Source organism: Helianthus annuus, chromosome 17 (genome assembly GCF_002127325.2).
Source record: "Helianthus annuus cultivar XRQ/B chromosome 17, HanXRQr2.0-SUNRISE, whole genome shotgun sequence".
In the NCBI taxonomy this organism is placed as follows: Eukaryota; Viridiplantae; Streptophyta; class Magnoliopsida; order Asterales; family Asteraceae; genus Helianthus; species Helianthus annuus.
Window position 1 is genome coordinate 120,699,651 of NC_035449.2, and position 16,794 is coordinate 120,716,444.

Below are 16,794 nucleotides of genomic sequence, written 5' to 3' on the forward strand. Positions count from 1 at the left end.
GAAACACCTGATATAATTAATACTTTAATATTTGCTATAATTAAACATTTTATTGGAAATCCAACAGATTATCAAGAAAGAAATTCTTTAATATTATTAAATTTGACATGTAGAAAATTACAAGATTTTAGATGGTATAAAGATGTATTTCTTTCAAAAGTTATGACTAGAGATGATTGTAAAGAATCCTATTGGAAAGAAAGATTTATAGCTGGGTTATCAAAATTATTTGCAGAAAGAATTAGAGAAAAAATTAAAAAGGATTTTAATAATAATATTCCTTATAGAGATTTATCATATGGACAAATAATAAATTACATAAATCAAGAAGAATTAAAAATATGTAATGATTTAAAATTAAAAGAAAAAATAAAAAGGGATGGTATCCAAGGCCATAAGGAATTAGGAAGCTTTTGTCAACAATATGGACTTGAACCATTTAAAAATCCTTCTAAATCTAAAAAGAAAATTCCTAAACAATTTATCAAGAAAAACTATAAAAGAAAACCATACATTAAAAATAAACAAAAATATTACAAAGACAAGATTGATTTTCAAAAGAAAAAACAAGGTAAACAAGATATTGTTATTTGTTATAAATGTGGAAGACAAGGACATTATTCTAAGGATTGTTATACTAAGAAAAAGATAAATGAGCTAAACATTTCTGATGAATTAAAAGAACAGATAAATAAAATACTTATTTATGATAATTCAAGTGAAAACAGTATTTCAGACTATAGTGATAATGATTTAAATAATATTGAAGATTCTAATTCAGAAAGTAGTTCAGAAGATAATATGTGTGAATGCATTGGTCCTTGTATTTGTGAAATAGATGGAACAATAAATTCTCTAACAGAAAATAATAATGATCTATTCGAATTATTAGAAAAAATTGATGATAAAGAGGTAAAACAAATATATTTAAAACAATTAAAAGAAAAGTATAAACTACCAACAGAAAAGGAAGAAAAGGTATATAATTTCAATGAAACATGTCAAAGATTTCAAACAAAACAAATAAAAGAAAATCATGTTACAATAACTGATTTACAAATAGAATTAAAAAATATTAAAGAAGAAATTCGAGAAATAAAATCAAAAATTAAAGAACTAGAAAAGGGGGAAAATAAAAAGGATGAAGAAAACAATAACAATACTGAGAATATAGGAAAAATAAATCATTTAAAATGATTAACTTCTCAAAAATGGTATACTAAATTAAATATAATAGTCAATAATGAATTTCGATTAACATTAGTTGCCATGATTGATAGTGGTGTTGATATGAACTGTATTCAAGAAGGTCTAATACCCACAAAATACTATGAAAAGACTACCTATAGATTATAGATTATCTGGAGCCAATGGGAACCCATTAAATATTAAATATAAACTAACAAATGTTCATATTTGCAAAGAAAATTATTGTTATAAAACCCAATTAGTTTTAGTAAAGGATTTAACATCTCAAATTATATTAGGACTCCCATTCATAACTCAGTTATATCCTTTCACAGTTGAAGAAAAGGGAATAAGTATTAAAGTATTAAATAAAAGGATCTGCTTTGAATTTGCTCATCCATTTACTTCAAAACAAATAAATATTTTAAGCTTAAAAGAAAAGCAAAAGGATTTTTTAATTGAAGAAATTGACCATGTTAGAATAAAGAATCAATTGCAAGATAAAATGATTATAAAAAGAATACAAGAAACTAAGAATAAATTTAAAGATAACATTTGTGCAAATATTCCAAATGCTTTTTGGGAAAGAAAACAACATATAGTAAGATTACCTTATATTAAAGATTTTAATGAGAGAAATATTCCAACCAAGTCTAAAGCTATACATATGTCTCAAGAGTTAGAAGGCTATTGTAAAAAGGAAATACAAGAATTATTAGATAAAAAACTAATTAGACCATCTAAATCCCCTTGGTCTTGTTCTGCCTTCTATGTTCAAAATAATGCAGAAATAGAAAGAGGAGCTCCTAGGTTAGTTATAAATTATAAACCATTAAATAAAGTTTTAGAATGGATTAGATATCCTATACCAAATAAAAGAGATTTATTAAAAAAGATTTATGATTCAAAAATATTTTCTAAATTTGATATGAAGTCTGGATTTTGGCAAGTTCAAATTGCTGAAGAAGATAGATGTAAAACTGGGTTCAATGTACCATTCGGACACTATGAATGGAATGTAATGCCTTTTGGATTAAAAAATGCTCCTTCAGAATTTCAAAATATAATGAATGATATCATTTTACCATTAGGAAATTATGCAATAATTTATATTAATGATGTATTAATATTTTCAAATTCCTTAGATCAATATTTTAAACATTTAAATGCTTTCTACAATATTATTCATAAAAATGGATTAGTAGTATCATCTTCTAAAATGAGTCTTTTTCAAACAGAAATAAAATTTTTAGGACATAACATTATTCAAGGAACAATAAAACCTATTAACAGAAGTTTAGAATTTTCAAATAAATTTCCAAATGAAATAAAAGATAAAAGGCAATTGCAAAGATTTTTAGGATGTTTAAATTATATTCAAGACTTTTTCAAAGATTTAGGAATTATATGTAAACCTTTATATGACAGGTTAAAAAAGAATCCAAAACCATGGACTCAAGAACACACGGATATAGTAAAATATATCAAAGATAAAATAAAATGCTTACCTTGTTTACATATTCCCCATCCTAATGCTAAATTAATTTTAGAAACTGATGTAAGTGACTTAGGATTTGGAGGAATACTAAAACAGGAATTAAATAATAAAGAAAATTTAGTTAGATATTATTCAGGTGCATGAAATGATACTCAAAAGAATTATTCTACAATTAAAAAGGAAATTTTAAGTATAGTTTTATGTATAAAAAAGTTTGAAGATGATTTATACATGAAACCATTTTTATTAAGAATCGCCTGTTTATCTGCAAAATATATTTTAGAAAAGGATATTAAAAACCTGATTTCAAAACAAGTTTTTGCAAGATGGCAAGCATTATTAAGCAATTTTGATTTTCAAATAGAATTTATAAAAGGAGAAAATAATTCTTTACCAGATTTTTTATCAAGAGAATTTTTACAGGGAATATGAATAACTCTGATTCTACAAAAAAAGATTGTATTCTCAAAACAACAATTCTCAAAATCTCAATTATCAAGTTCTCAAAGTTCCCCATCAAGACCAACCCATTTGCAACAATTTCCTTTATTACCTAATATTCAAAACAAATTTGCTCCTCTAACTCCAGGGCCCAGACCTAGACCTCCATTCTCATCCATTATTCAAAATCTAGAATCAAAACCCATTATTCAATCTCCTTCTTTCACAAAACTTTCTAAACAATCCCCTCCTTCAAGCTCTTCACCAGCCACCATTCCTTATACTATCAACCCTAATAAAAAGATTATCAAAATACTAGAACCTTTGGAAGTCAAAAAGGTTAGCAAAATTTTTTTTATCCTTAATCGACTTCATTTATCCAAAAGGATGCCATTTTTTCAAAGACGAATACAAGACCAGAGATTATTATCAAGCAATTCTAGTAGATTCCGAATCAGTCAAAATTCGACACAATTTTAATACTGAAGATCCTTCCAAGATTGCTTATAGTCAAGTAAAAATTTTAAGGGTTCTATCTTTGGAAGATTGGAATTCTAAGCCTTATAATTCAAAAACCCTTTCAAATTTTAGTGCTTATCCTCAATATAACTATTATGATTATCAAGATGCATGGGAATATGCATTTCTTCTAAGAAATTTTGATCATTCTTGGTTCTTCCAGTTTGATGAAGATTTTTCAAATATTTATCCAAGATGGTTTGTTAAATGGTTTAAATATATGGGAATTATTCTAGAAGCTTTTCCCAAAGAAATTTCAGAAGCATTCTCAAGATTTGTCGAGTATTTTCAACATGATGGAACACCAATTTTTGAATATACTTTACAATTTATGAGTGTTTTCAGAATTCCGTGGATTTGTTTATGGACTTACAATTTTCAAGAAGAAAGCCCTACAGAACTTTCTCCTCCGTTGCTCTATAGACAATACAGATGTAAATGGTGGAATAAGTTTATCATCACAAAAGCAAATTCTCAAGCGGTTACCAAGTATTATAAGGAACTAACTACTCAATATGAAACAAGTTTAAAGTCTCCGATTCGAGACATTAAAGCCAGCAATGAAGATCAAGAGTATATTCAAAGACTTTCAGGATGCAATTCTCCAGAAGAAATTTTAAGGATAGTCAATGAAATTCGACAATCTCCATCCACTTCAAAACACTCATCCCTGGGGACTGAAGTTTTCCAAGATTCTCAAGACCCATATGATATGATATAAAAAAAAATGATGAAATGATGAAAGTTTGGAAAAATAATTATCTTCAAAAGTGGTGCAAAATAATTCAACAAGAAGACAATCAACTTTTCTTATTTTCAAGAATGCAACAAATAATTCAACAAAGAGACAACCGACTTTTCAATTCTTCAAAATAGTGCAAATAATTCTCAAAGTGGACAAACAATTTCTTCAACAAAAGCCACTCTATACGGAAGATATTTTCAAAAATCAATAATGAAGACCCTTTTACTCCATCTATAAAAGGGAAGAAGATCAACGAAGAAGAACACACCTCACTTCATTTAGAAAACCCATTTCTTATGTATGAAAAAACCCTCAAACCCAAAACTTGTATTATCAACCTCTCAATGTTCAAAATCTTTAGATTTTCAAATTATAGTTGCTCCTCCCGATTGTAAGGAAATTATTTGTAATCAAGATTTTCAATTAATAAATTCAGGTATATTTTAAATTTACATTATGTTTATTCATGTGCTTATTGATCTTGCCATCTCTCTATCATACATATAATTCATATTTATGTTTTAGTCTTCTTCATGTCAAACGATCCTAAACACTTTTGGTATCAGAGCCATATCTCTGTTTAAATGCTATCTTAATAACTAATTTATTATGATTATTGTCCTTGCAATATATATATATATATATATAGGTTTAGGATCCTGTACAAAGTGCTTAATTTGTAAGAAGTGTAAGAAATATTCCTGGAATGACAAGTGTCCATCCTCTTAATTAATTCAAAAGGGTAGTTTTGTAATTGTACATTTTTGTCATTTAATTCAAATTCAACATAACTGATCAAAAAATAACCGTCCATGAGATTGTTTAGGGATTTGAACGAATTTTGTAATTTCCTGCAAGATACAATACGATTGTGTTATACGTATCTTTCAATCATCATTAATTATAAATACATAAAGGATTATCAAATCGATATCCCCATTCCAGTTTCTGCGCCTTTTTTCGATTCTGGTGTTTTATATCAATTTCAATGGAGTCCAGCGATGCAGGTTAATGTGTATCATAGTGTTTTATTCTGGTGTTCTATTAAGTTGTATGGTGTTATATTCATAGAAGGTTGCTGGGGATTCCAGATAAAACACCATGACTTGAATCATGGCGTGGTGTTTTATCTGGTGACATTGTTCATGGCATAGTGTTTTAAACATCTGGAGACAAAACACCACGCCATGAACAATGTCTCCAGATAAAACACCACGGCATGAATAATGTCTCAAGATAAAACACCACACCATGAACAATGTCTCCAGATAAAACACCACGCTATGAACAATGTCTCCAGATAAAACACCACGCCATGAATAATGTCTCCTGATAAAACACCATGACTTGAATCATAGATGTTTAAAACACCACACTATGAACAAGGTCTCCAGATAAAACACCATGACTTGAATCCTAGTCTTGGTGTTTTAAAATCTGGGAATGTTTTGTATTTATAAAACACTACGCCATGAACAATGTCTCCAGATAAAACACCACGCCATCAACAATGTCTCCAGATAAAACACCATGACTTGAATCTGCGATTACGTTTTAAAAATCTGGGAATGTTTTAAAGTATGAAGAAATTCGCTGATTTTTTTTGGAGATTGATGGCGGTTACATATAATTCGCTGATCTTTAGGAGTTTGATGGGTGGTTTTGAAACGGTTACCATATTTGAAATGTTGGAAAAGTCACTATTGCCCTTCAATTTTTACATAAGGTCCTTCTAATTAAAACACAATTTACATTTTATACCCTATTGATCTCAACCATTAGATCAAATATCCAATGGTTTAAAACACTTCTTACCCTTCTTACATTTTAGACACTTTTTACCATATCCCTACCCTATATATATATATATATATATATATATATATATATATATATATATATATATATATATATATATATATATATATATATGGGGAGGTTCATTTGAGAAGAAAATTAAATTGAGAAGAAAAAGAACAAAGGGTACAATTGTAAAACATTAAATAGTTTTTCTTTCATCTCGTTTATTATTATTTTTAACTAATTAATTAGTCATAAAGACTATCATCCTCCACACTAAAATTTTTGCCTAGACACATCAAAATTTTTCCTACACGTTTTTGAAATTTATCCTACACATATTGAAATTTATCCTACACAACTCGTAATTCATCCTACACACCTTATAATTTATCCTACACTTTAAATTAAATTTTTTCTTCTTTGAATTTTTTTTTTTGAAAATAAGTTACAAATTTAATTTTAGTTAGCTATTAAAAAGGAAGACTAACAATTAATGATCTATATAATTTTACCAATATACCCTTACACCCTTATTAAATACAAAAATTAAATGAAGTAAAATGAAGCATTCTTATTGGTTGAAATTTGTTATTTTTTATTCTTACAAAAAATTTCTTCTCATTTGAACCCTTCACTATATATATATAGGCTAATTATAATGAGAAAACCCATCCCAGTTCCCAGTAAACCCTTATATGTGGCTAGGATTGAGCCACGTCGCATGTAAGTATAAGATGAGACAAGGGCAATTTCGTGATTTCTCTTAATCTTGACTGAATGTGTAAGTGATAAGTGTATGAGAGACGGCTGACTTTGCTTCCTTTCTCCTCTGTTTCATTTATTACCAATTGTACTTGTTCTATCACATCTCTTTAGTTCTTTTTGTTTTATGTATCTTAAATATGGTCTCAAATCTCTCACATCTCAATTCTCCAAAATAGAAGTGGAGAGGAAAAAAAAACCCAGAGACACCATTGAGAAGGTTTTGCATTTAACATGGCTGAGTTGAACAACCAACTACCACAGAGTGTTGCCGGTGGTACGACGACATTCAATGAACATCCGGGTTTACCATTAAATGCTGTCCTACATAGTCTTTTACCTGATTTTGCATTTAATGAAGATGAAGATGCATCGGGTGAGAGTAGAGTTGTTGAAGATCCTGAACCTATTTCTACAGAGTTTCTAGGTGAGTCATACTTTCTTTTTTTAGTTTTATTAAATGTACACCTTTCAAGGAGAACATTATCATTTAGATTACATAAATTTATAGATCATATAGATTTGATTTATGACATTTGTGTTTCATATTTACTTTTTTTTTTGACATTTTGTGTGTTATTCAGCAGTTGAAGTTTTCCAGTCTGAAAACGAGAACGTGGGTGATTCTGGTGAGTCCAAATGCATACGAGTACATGTGCATATTAAGGTTTTCTTGTTTAGATTTTGATCGAATTCTTCTTGATTTTTTTTTTCGTTTTTTGTTTTTTTTTTCATGTGTAGTCTCAGATCTGCATCCATATGGCATCAATGATGATGATGATGGTGTTCAGAATTGTACTTTTACAGAGTTGCTATCCACAGGTCAGTTTTTATCTGAAAGCATGTATTTTTTTCTTTAGGGGTATTTTTTTATGAAACAAGTTTTTATATTTTTTAGAAGGTAAAAATATGTGTGGTTACACTTGTATTAACAATGTTGTTTATTTTATTCTATCCCAAAAAGTTTGTTTTATGAATTAAGTTTTCATATTTTTTGGAAGGGAAAAACATTCGAGGCTACATTTTTGGGTCACCTAAAAAAATGCACCAACATCTACACTTTTTGGTGACATTAAAAAAGTGCACCACCATGTTTCTCTCCATTGTAGCAAAACGTGTTAAACTTGTACTAACAATACAATTTTTTTTTTATTTTGTCCCGTATTTTTTTTATGATATAAGTTTTTATATTTTCATGGAAGTTAAAAATATTTGAGGTTACACTTTTGGCCACATTTAAAAAAATGCATCAGTTTGTTAGGTTTCATGTTATAAGTAATTTTTTTTAACTCATACTTGTTAAAATTTAGTAACAATGCAAGTCTTGTAAAAGACTTGTGACCTTTTTAAAGTATCACTTTTATGATATACATATGCAAGCCCAACGTCATTATAACTATTTTTTTTGTAGGTATTCAGGTGGATGAGTAATTTTATGTTCACCACACACCCAATGGCAGTAGAATGTGGTGTCCTAATGTTCCTACTGTTTTAAGACCTGTTGTTGGTTGTGTATATGAAACGTGGAATGATGTGTTCAGTATGTACAAGGAGTATGCTGTGTATTCTAGGTTTTCTATTCGTAAGGGGCAAACCAAGAGATGGAAGGGGTTTGTCACTCACCACTACATAAGGTGTACTAAATATTCAAAACCACAGATTAAGCATAAAACTGATACCTGTCACACCCCGACCGTGTATAACATGCAACCGCGGCGGAAAACGTCGGGGAGTGTTGTGAACAGAATTAAATTGTTTCATAACCATGGCATACAAGTTGTATTTTATTTATAAACAAAGGTGTTACATTGTCTTGGAAAGAGAGTACGGAAATCAAAACATAATTAAGCTAGTTCAAACTTCATTTTTAGGCTCTAAGGCACAGGTCCGCCCTAGAATCGTGATCATCGTCCTATGGAATAGCTCCTGAAAACACATGTGAAAGTAGGTACGTCAGCATAAAAATGCCTGTGAGATACATAGTTTTTGCGAAAATGGGATTCATGACTTGAGCTTAAAGAAATGTTTAATAACAGTCAGTCATGAACCTTGTAATTTGTTTTGCTTGGTAAGCCATTTGAAAAACGATAACATCAATCGATATGTATAGATAAGTGCAAGGTTAAACGAATAACCAAGTAAAATGAGTTGAATAAGATAAGTTGTTTATGAAGATAATGTCTTGTGAAGAATATGTTATTTATGTAAAATGTAATGTGTCTAAACTGAAATGACTTAGATAATGCCACGATATGTAACATTATACAAACATTTATATATAGGAAGTACCAGCGGCGTATCCACCATGTTTGTATCATATTACATACGCCACGTTACTTAAATCATTTACCCAAACCAATCCACCATGTAAATTGTTCATGTGTAAACCAAATGTCAAGTGTTATTGTAAACCATGTCAAATGTTTATGTTCAAATGTAAACGACCGAATGTGTATGTCAATGTCGACGTGTTTATGTTCAATGTAAATCATGTAATATGTATGCCAAAATGTATCATGTATGGTAAGCGAAATGTATCAACTTAAACCATATGTAAACTGCACAAAACAAGTCGTTGAAGTAACACGTGGTTTAAATCAACGTTATGTTCTGTGGAAAAATGCATGCTCTATTGATATTAACATTTATGCGGTATTGTAAACTATGCATACATCCAAGCCTTGAGACTGCGACGATAAACCCTTAAACAAATTAAAGGTTTATCTACGTTATGTATATCGAATTCGGTCATTCCTTCCAGTCCTATCAAACCCAGGACTTCAGGAATGGGAGTTGTCAATTCCTATGGTACCACTACCTACTAACGAACGGCGTAGCTAGTGTTAATGAATGTATTGTCCCATGTTTAAACAAACCAAATGTCATAACAAAATGAAGGCATGTGATGTAATCAATTGTACTAAGTATGCTAAGTAAACATACGAAGCAGAAATGTCCATGTAAATCAATGTGTCCATATGCTGAGTAAACATATGCAACAGAAATGTTTATGTAAATCAATGTGTCCATATGCTGAGTAAACATATGCAACAGAAATGTTCATGTAAATCGATGTGCCCATATGCTGAGTAAACATATGCAGCAAAAATGTTATGTAAATCAATGTACTAAGTACGCACACAATGGGCATACATAGCATAAAATGTAATAAAATCATGTACTATAATGTACTAATGAGCATAGCAGATATATGATGTGAAAACATGGAAAGCATGAAAGTAACAGATAGGCACATGTGTTTCACCCCAAAACAGTTTAGAAAACAGTAAAAGATGGGGTTCTATGTACTCACCTGAGATTGCTTTGAGTTCCTTGTATAATAACCAGATAATGCTAAAGATCACGGAATATCAACGGCACCTAATAGGTAGCTTATGTTAATATACCGGACCAAATCGGAAGGATCGGACAGTACGCGGGTTCGAAAACCAAACGAGTATGGAGACTCGTGTAATATGGTTTAACAAAGCCTACATACTAAAATGAAACTTAACCTAAGTGCTTACGGTCCATCACGACCCGTTGAGGTAGCTTATGCCACCCTAACGCGTCATTCGCGTAGAACGCGTATGGAACGCCTAACATTGCGACCACAAGGTATAACCTCGGAAGGTTATAGCTATGGTCACCTAATACGTTTGGTCGGATCCTAAAGATCGACCAAATGGGTCGGGTTCGAAAGTATAAGCGATGGTTTAGATCGCTTACCTTACGACCCTATATAAGCACTACACTAAACGTGACGAGCTAAGCATGTTAGAACATGCTTAACTAAGTTTAGAAAACAGGTTTGACATCAAAACAAACGGCTTTGATGCCCACGAGTAGTTTGGTTACAAAATATGCAAGAATGCACATTTTGGCCGAAACTACGACTCGTCACTGAACCTAGATAACGTGGTGATCAGTAGGTATGGTCACCTTGGACCATGACCATCGTGATCACGCTTACGTTATGAAGTTCCATGAACTTCGCATCGACCATAAGCTGGTCAATGCAGAAAGTCAACAAAACGTTGACTTTCAGACTCGAAAAGCGAATAAAAGAGCGAAAGAAGACTTACGGAGGGTCCCCGAGTGCTAATCTAGATCAAATAGCTCAGGTATGAAACAATGGTTTCAACTTAGAGCTTCAAGATCAGATTGTTGTGATTTTTACACAAAAGGGGGGGGGGTATTTATAGGAAAAGTGGAACCGTTAGGATCGTTTTATCGAATATCGTGCCTTGATCTCGTGCGTACATGTGTCTAGTGGTTAAATTCACTGAACTTGGCTCTTGGCCGTTCATTGGGTGAAAAGGCATCGCCTCTTGATCGAACGAAAGGCCAGATTTTGCATTAAATGCAAAATCTTTCTGTCAGACATCCTCACGCGGCCCGCGTGAAAGGGAGTGCAGGTCTTACGCGGGTTGATGCGCGTTAGGTGTAATATTATTTTGATGAGTATTTAAGCCCTTTTTACACTTTTAGCCAAGTTTTAAATTTATAAAACACGATATTCACTAACACTAAACACACATATGGGCAAGTGCACCCATCGTGGACGTAGTATAGTGTTGGTAAGATACCGAGGTCGTCCAAGGACACAAGAGCTTTTAATACCGGTTTATCCTCAACGTCTAATCAAATCAAAAAGGTTAGAAAAATGTTTTAAACTAAGAAAAATAAAAACTAACTAAATGCTGAAAATAAAAATAAAATAAAAACAGATAGACAAGATGAATCACTTGGATCCGACACGTGTATTAGTATAACCTTTGATTATTTTCGCACTTTTGCACTTGTTTAAGAGATTATCTTAGTTATTGTAGTAGGCCCCTCTTTTGAAGGCGACGTTACCCTCAACCCAGTAGTTTGAGTCAGCAAGGATACAATCCTAAAGGGTCGGATTATTAAAAGATAATGAATTAAGTTATTAATGCAAATTATGGTAGGCCCCGCTTCTGGCGGTGACGTTACCCTCGGCTAAGTAGTCTGAGTCAGCAGGGATACAGTCCTAAATAGCCGGGTTATAGTATTAATAGTAGTTAACTTATGAGGGGGTCAAAGAGTTTGGATCCCCGCCATCCAATACCTATGGGCATTGAAGGAGATCCTACTAAATTTGACCCAGGTCCCAAGCAGGACCTCTAAACGCTGAACAAGGGCAAGACCTTTACCAAACCGTTCCCTTAACCCCCGACCAGGTAGCCAACATATCTCCATATAGACCGTGGAGATATGAATGGTGAAAATCTTTTATTTTATATAGACAGTAAAATAACGCCAAGACACCACGGACAAACGATAAGGAAAGATCACCTTCAACATAAGTAACTAGTTATTAAAGTCATTAATACAAAACCAAATAAAAAGTGCAAAAGATTAAAAATAAAAAGTATTATACTAAACACTTGTCTTCACCAAGTGATGTAAGAGACTTAGGCAAACATGGCCTTGATTGTCAAGAACTCTTACGATCAATCTTGGATCCCGAGACGACTCACACACTCTACGATGGACAATGGATGATGGTGGTGGATGATGGTGTTATGGTGGTGGTGGGTGGTGGATGAGGTGTGAGAGAGGTGGTGTGCCAAGGGATGAGAGAGAATGAAGCCAAGCTCCTCTATTTATAGGCTGAACAGAAGGCTGGACACGGCCCCGTGTCCGCTGGACACGGCCCCGTGCCCGCCTGACACTCTCTCTCCTCATTAATTGTAATTGCGAATTACAATTAATGCGCCTGCTGTACTTTCACCACGCCCCCGTGCTCGCTGGACACGGCCCCGTGGTGGGCAATGGAAGCTTCTACTGGTTTGTCTTTTCTGCTGCTTCCTGGGCACGCCCCCGTGTTCGCTGGACACGGGGCGTGTTCAGACTCTGTTTCTTCCTTTTTGCTTTGGGAGGTGCCGTTGAGGGTCCGGGCAGTCTACTTTTGTTCCTTTTCTTGTATTTATGGTAGAATTAGTGGTCTTTTTGCTTCTTTTGTGATTTTGAGCTCATTTCATCCTGAAAATACAAAAGGAAGACAAAAACACTCTTTTTCCAACATTAGTACTTAAAAAGGGTTAGTTTTATGCCTTAATTGATGTGTTTTATATGTTGCATTTTACACACATCACGGGTCGCCTGGCCCCGTCTGATCTGCACCACTTGCAGAATTTACATATTTGGCCCCTGTTGCGTTTTTAAGCTATTTCCAGCCCTTTTAAGACCTGTAAAGCCATCTTTAAGGCCCTAAAATGATGCCTAAACATCGTGGACATGAAACATGCCAAAAATGTTCCGGATGTTGGCTCGTTTGGCCGTACGATCGCGATGTTCGCTTAATTACGACGGAATGTGCATAAGCGCAAAAGACGATCCAAATGACGCGACGAATGGATTTTTCTCATGCCAAACACTAAGGCATAATATAAGGATGCTTACATAAATTTTTGGATGTCCGGATGTATTCAGAACATAAGTTATGCGCAAAAGTGCAAACTTGTGCACTTTTTGACACTTTTAGTCCCTGAATGACCCAAAAGTTTATTTTAGCATACCAAACCCCTCAAAGCCTATTTCTAAGCTATGTAAAGGATATTTATGGTATGTTTAACTTATGGACATGTTCCGGAATGTTCGTTACAGTTCAAATTGGCATACTTTTACAGTTTGTCAAGTTTAGTCCCTGTAAGCGAATTAACTTGTTTTTGCTATACCAAAGCCTTCAAAACTTATTTCTAAGTTATGTAAAGTTAGTTAAGGTATGTTGAGTATATGTTGATGTTCCGGAGTATTTGTTGCATTAAACTAAGTACGTTTACGCACCAGTTTGCGTATAATGCTCCAGAAAGCGATGTAGAGTTTGAAATTGAACGAAAGTCAAAACATGAAAAATGTAAAACACAATCAAACAATCATTGGGATGAAATAACATTATTTTATTGATAATTGAACTGTTCATGATGATTACAGGCACAAATGTTACAATACCCTGGAGCAGTCAACCTTGAATATCAGGCAAAGTAATTTCACAGTCACAGATTGCAAGGCTAGTATACTGGTTAAGTTTTGTGAGGACAGCTCTTTGTGCACAGTGGTAGGGTTCCACGAGCATCATAATCATCTGTTTGTTGAGCGTTTTAATCATGACCTAAGCAGGATTTCAAGGAAACTACCCTTTTCATCCAAACAGTTTATCCATAACATGAGTTTGAACATAATTGATCCAGTTGTTTCTCAAAGAGTGTTAGTGTCTATGATGGGTGGACATCACAACGTACGTGGCACGCCAACTGATTTTAAGAATTTGAGCCAGTCGGTTAGGCTTTATATTGGTGACCGTGATGCGCAACTTGTTATAGATCGTTTGAAAGAAAGATCGGAGAGCTTACCAGACTTTTACTATGAGTTTGTGGTTGAGAAAGGGCAATTGAGGTCGATTTTTTGGGCAGACGAAATTTCTAAGATAAATTATGAGGTGTTTGGTGATGTGTTAGCTTTTGATGCGACTTATCACACTAACAAGTAAGGTTTTGCAAACTGGCAGTCTTTTTTTTATTCCTTTAACATAGTATTAACTTTTGTTTATTTTCTTTATCTGCAGGTACAACATGATTTTTGTTCCTTTCACCGGGGTTGATAATCACAAACAATGTGTGACATTCGGTGTTGGCTTGCTATTCAATGAAACGACTGAGTCTTACAAGTGGTTATTTGAATCATTTATGATGGCACACAAGAAGCAACCAAAGTTAGTTCTGACGGACTAGGACCCTTCAATGAAAGCTGCCATTTCTGAGGTTTTCACAGAGTCTCGGCACTGCCTTTGCATGTGGCATATTATGAAGAAACTTCCTACTAAGGTTTTATTATTTCATCAATCTCGTTGAGAAGGTCTTTTATTGTTACATTTTTTAACAGTTTGTGTCTTGTTATGTATAGATTGCTGGAGACCTGTTACAAAACTCTGAGCTAAGGGCATTGATGCATCGTTTGGTGTGGAGTATTCAGATGAAGCCATCTACATTTGAGATGCATTGGCAACTTTTGATGGAGGAATATGGGTTACAATATCATGACTGGTTGAATGATATGTACTCAATTAGGGACCAATGGGTACCTGCCTACTTCCGTGATATCCCAATCTATTGTCTGATGAAGACTACATCAAGTAGTGAAAATTCTAACTCAAGCTTCAAGGTCAACTCTTCTAGTGCTAACACACTAGTTCAGTTCATGCTATGTTATGAAACTAGGATAGACAATCAGCGTTACAGGCAACGTGTTGCAGAGTTTAAAACTTCATCCAGTGTATTCATGGACACTACTCAGATAGCTATCGAGAAGCACGCTTTTGAGTTGTACACACATGCCATTTTCACATAAGTAAGAAAAGAGATATACAAGGGGAAGCTGTTTTGTTACATTGTAAACACGGAGGATTGTGATGATGTTTCTGTTTACTATGTGAATCAGTTGGACAAACGAAACAATGCAAGCAACACATTCACGATAACTTGCTCTATCCTTACAGTGGCATTTTTTGTTTAATCTTTCATTATCCTTTTTTTTCACAGAAGCGTAAGAATGTGTTTTGGTGTTTTTGCAGGTCAAGCTTGAGTTGAGAAATCAGTAAGTGTCTTGTTCATGCAACAACTTCATCCGTATTGGATTTCTATGTAGGCATATTTTTTTTTGTGTTCACCATGTAAACAATATTGAAAAAATCCCGGCCCAGTTTGTTGTTAAGCGTTGGACTAGGGATGTGCTTCCTAAAAGTTTATTTTCTGTTGAGAGTCGCTACGGCGTCGACACCCGTCCACAAGCTGCTGCGAGAAGTCAGATTCTTGAGATTGTAACCAAGTGTGTAGACGCCTTAAGAAGTGATGTTGAAGGACTTTCTTCTTTTGCTGAGCAGATAAAGGAACTAAAATGTAAGTTACTAAATGGAGGACCATTTGATGATGAAGCCAACAATGATAACTATGCTGCTGTTGAAGAATTGCTTGGTGTTTCTTTAGATGGGGATGTAACTCTCAACAATCCAGACGGGATCAGGAACAAAGGATGCGACAAACGTCGATGATTGTGTAGACCAGCTTAGGACGCAATGAGCAACTCTGCCGTCAAACCTCCCAAAACACCTAGGCTTTGCCGAACATGTATGAAGTACGTGACTGGACATGATTCAAGAAATTGCAAGAAAAAGAAGAAGAAGAAGCAATCGGCTAACGAGGATGAAGACTCAACCTTTAGGAGTCAGGAGTCCACTTGATTTGGTATTTCTTTTAATGCATGTGCTGTGCGTGTTATGAAAACTTTTATATTAGGTTTACCTTATGATGCCCGCTTTTTGGTCTCCATTTTAGTGGAGCGCAACTAAACTTTGATCATCCTTTTTGTATTTCTTGGGCTGCCTTTTATACATGCACATGTTTGCATGTGTAGATTATCTGAAAATGGATGCACATGCATATGTTTGCATGTTAGGATGTTAGGATGTATGTAGTGTCACACCCCAACCGATGGCGGAAACATCGGGGTGCGAGCACTAAGCGTTCAGATTGCTCATGAGATTCCATAACACTAGATATTTCAATAATAATTAGATTGATTTCATGCGATAATTGTCTAGATCAAACATCAACATCAAGCATCAAGTACAAAACATAAGAAACATTGTTCAAATTGTTCCAAATGATTCTAGATTAACTAAGATGTGTTTCTAAGCAGCATCCTAGCTTGTTTCACAAATCCTAGCATCCTGTCAGCCTGCAACATGTATTAAAATAGAGTCAGTACAAAAATGTACCGGCGAGTATACAAGTTTGAATATAGAATAAATAGA

General features: G+C 33.6%; 1 protein-coding gene and 1 long non-coding RNA gene across 5 annotated transcripts; both read left to right on the plus strand.

The window, feature by feature from the left end:
• The first annotated feature begins 1,037 nt into the window (after positions 1-1,037).
• LOC110925499 lies at positions 1,038-8,503 on the plus strand. 4 transcript variants are annotated; one of them, XR_004886631.1, is made up of 5 exons: positions 1,038-4,827; positions 7,136-7,383; positions 7,541-7,585; positions 7,698-7,778; positions 8,368-8,503. XR_004886631.1 is itself a non-coding variant. In XM_022169446.2 (5 exons), the coding sequence occupies exons 2-5, from the start codon at positions 7,191-7,193 to the stop codon at positions 8,385-8,387; spliced, it is 336 nt and encodes a 111-aa protein (XP_022025138.1). In that variant the 5' UTR covers positions 1,109-4,827; positions 7,136-7,190; the 3' UTR covers positions 8,388-8,503. The 4 variants fall into 4 exon arrangements, 2 of the variants coding, with proteins under 2 accessions (XP_022025138.1, XP_022025137.1); XR_004886632.1 differs by having other exon boundaries at positions 7,544-7,585; XM_022169446.2 differs by having other exon boundaries at positions 1,109-4,827; positions 7,544-7,585.
• A 5,448-nt stretch (positions 8,504-13,951) lies between these two features.
• On the plus strand, positions 13,952-16,522 carry LOC110925500. The gene is made up of 3 exons (XR_002584499.2): positions 13,952-14,471; positions 14,551-14,809; positions 14,889-16,522. It is a non-coding gene; the product is annotated as an uncharacterized LOC110925500 (long non-coding RNA).
• Positions 16,523-16,794: the final 272 nt, after the last annotated feature.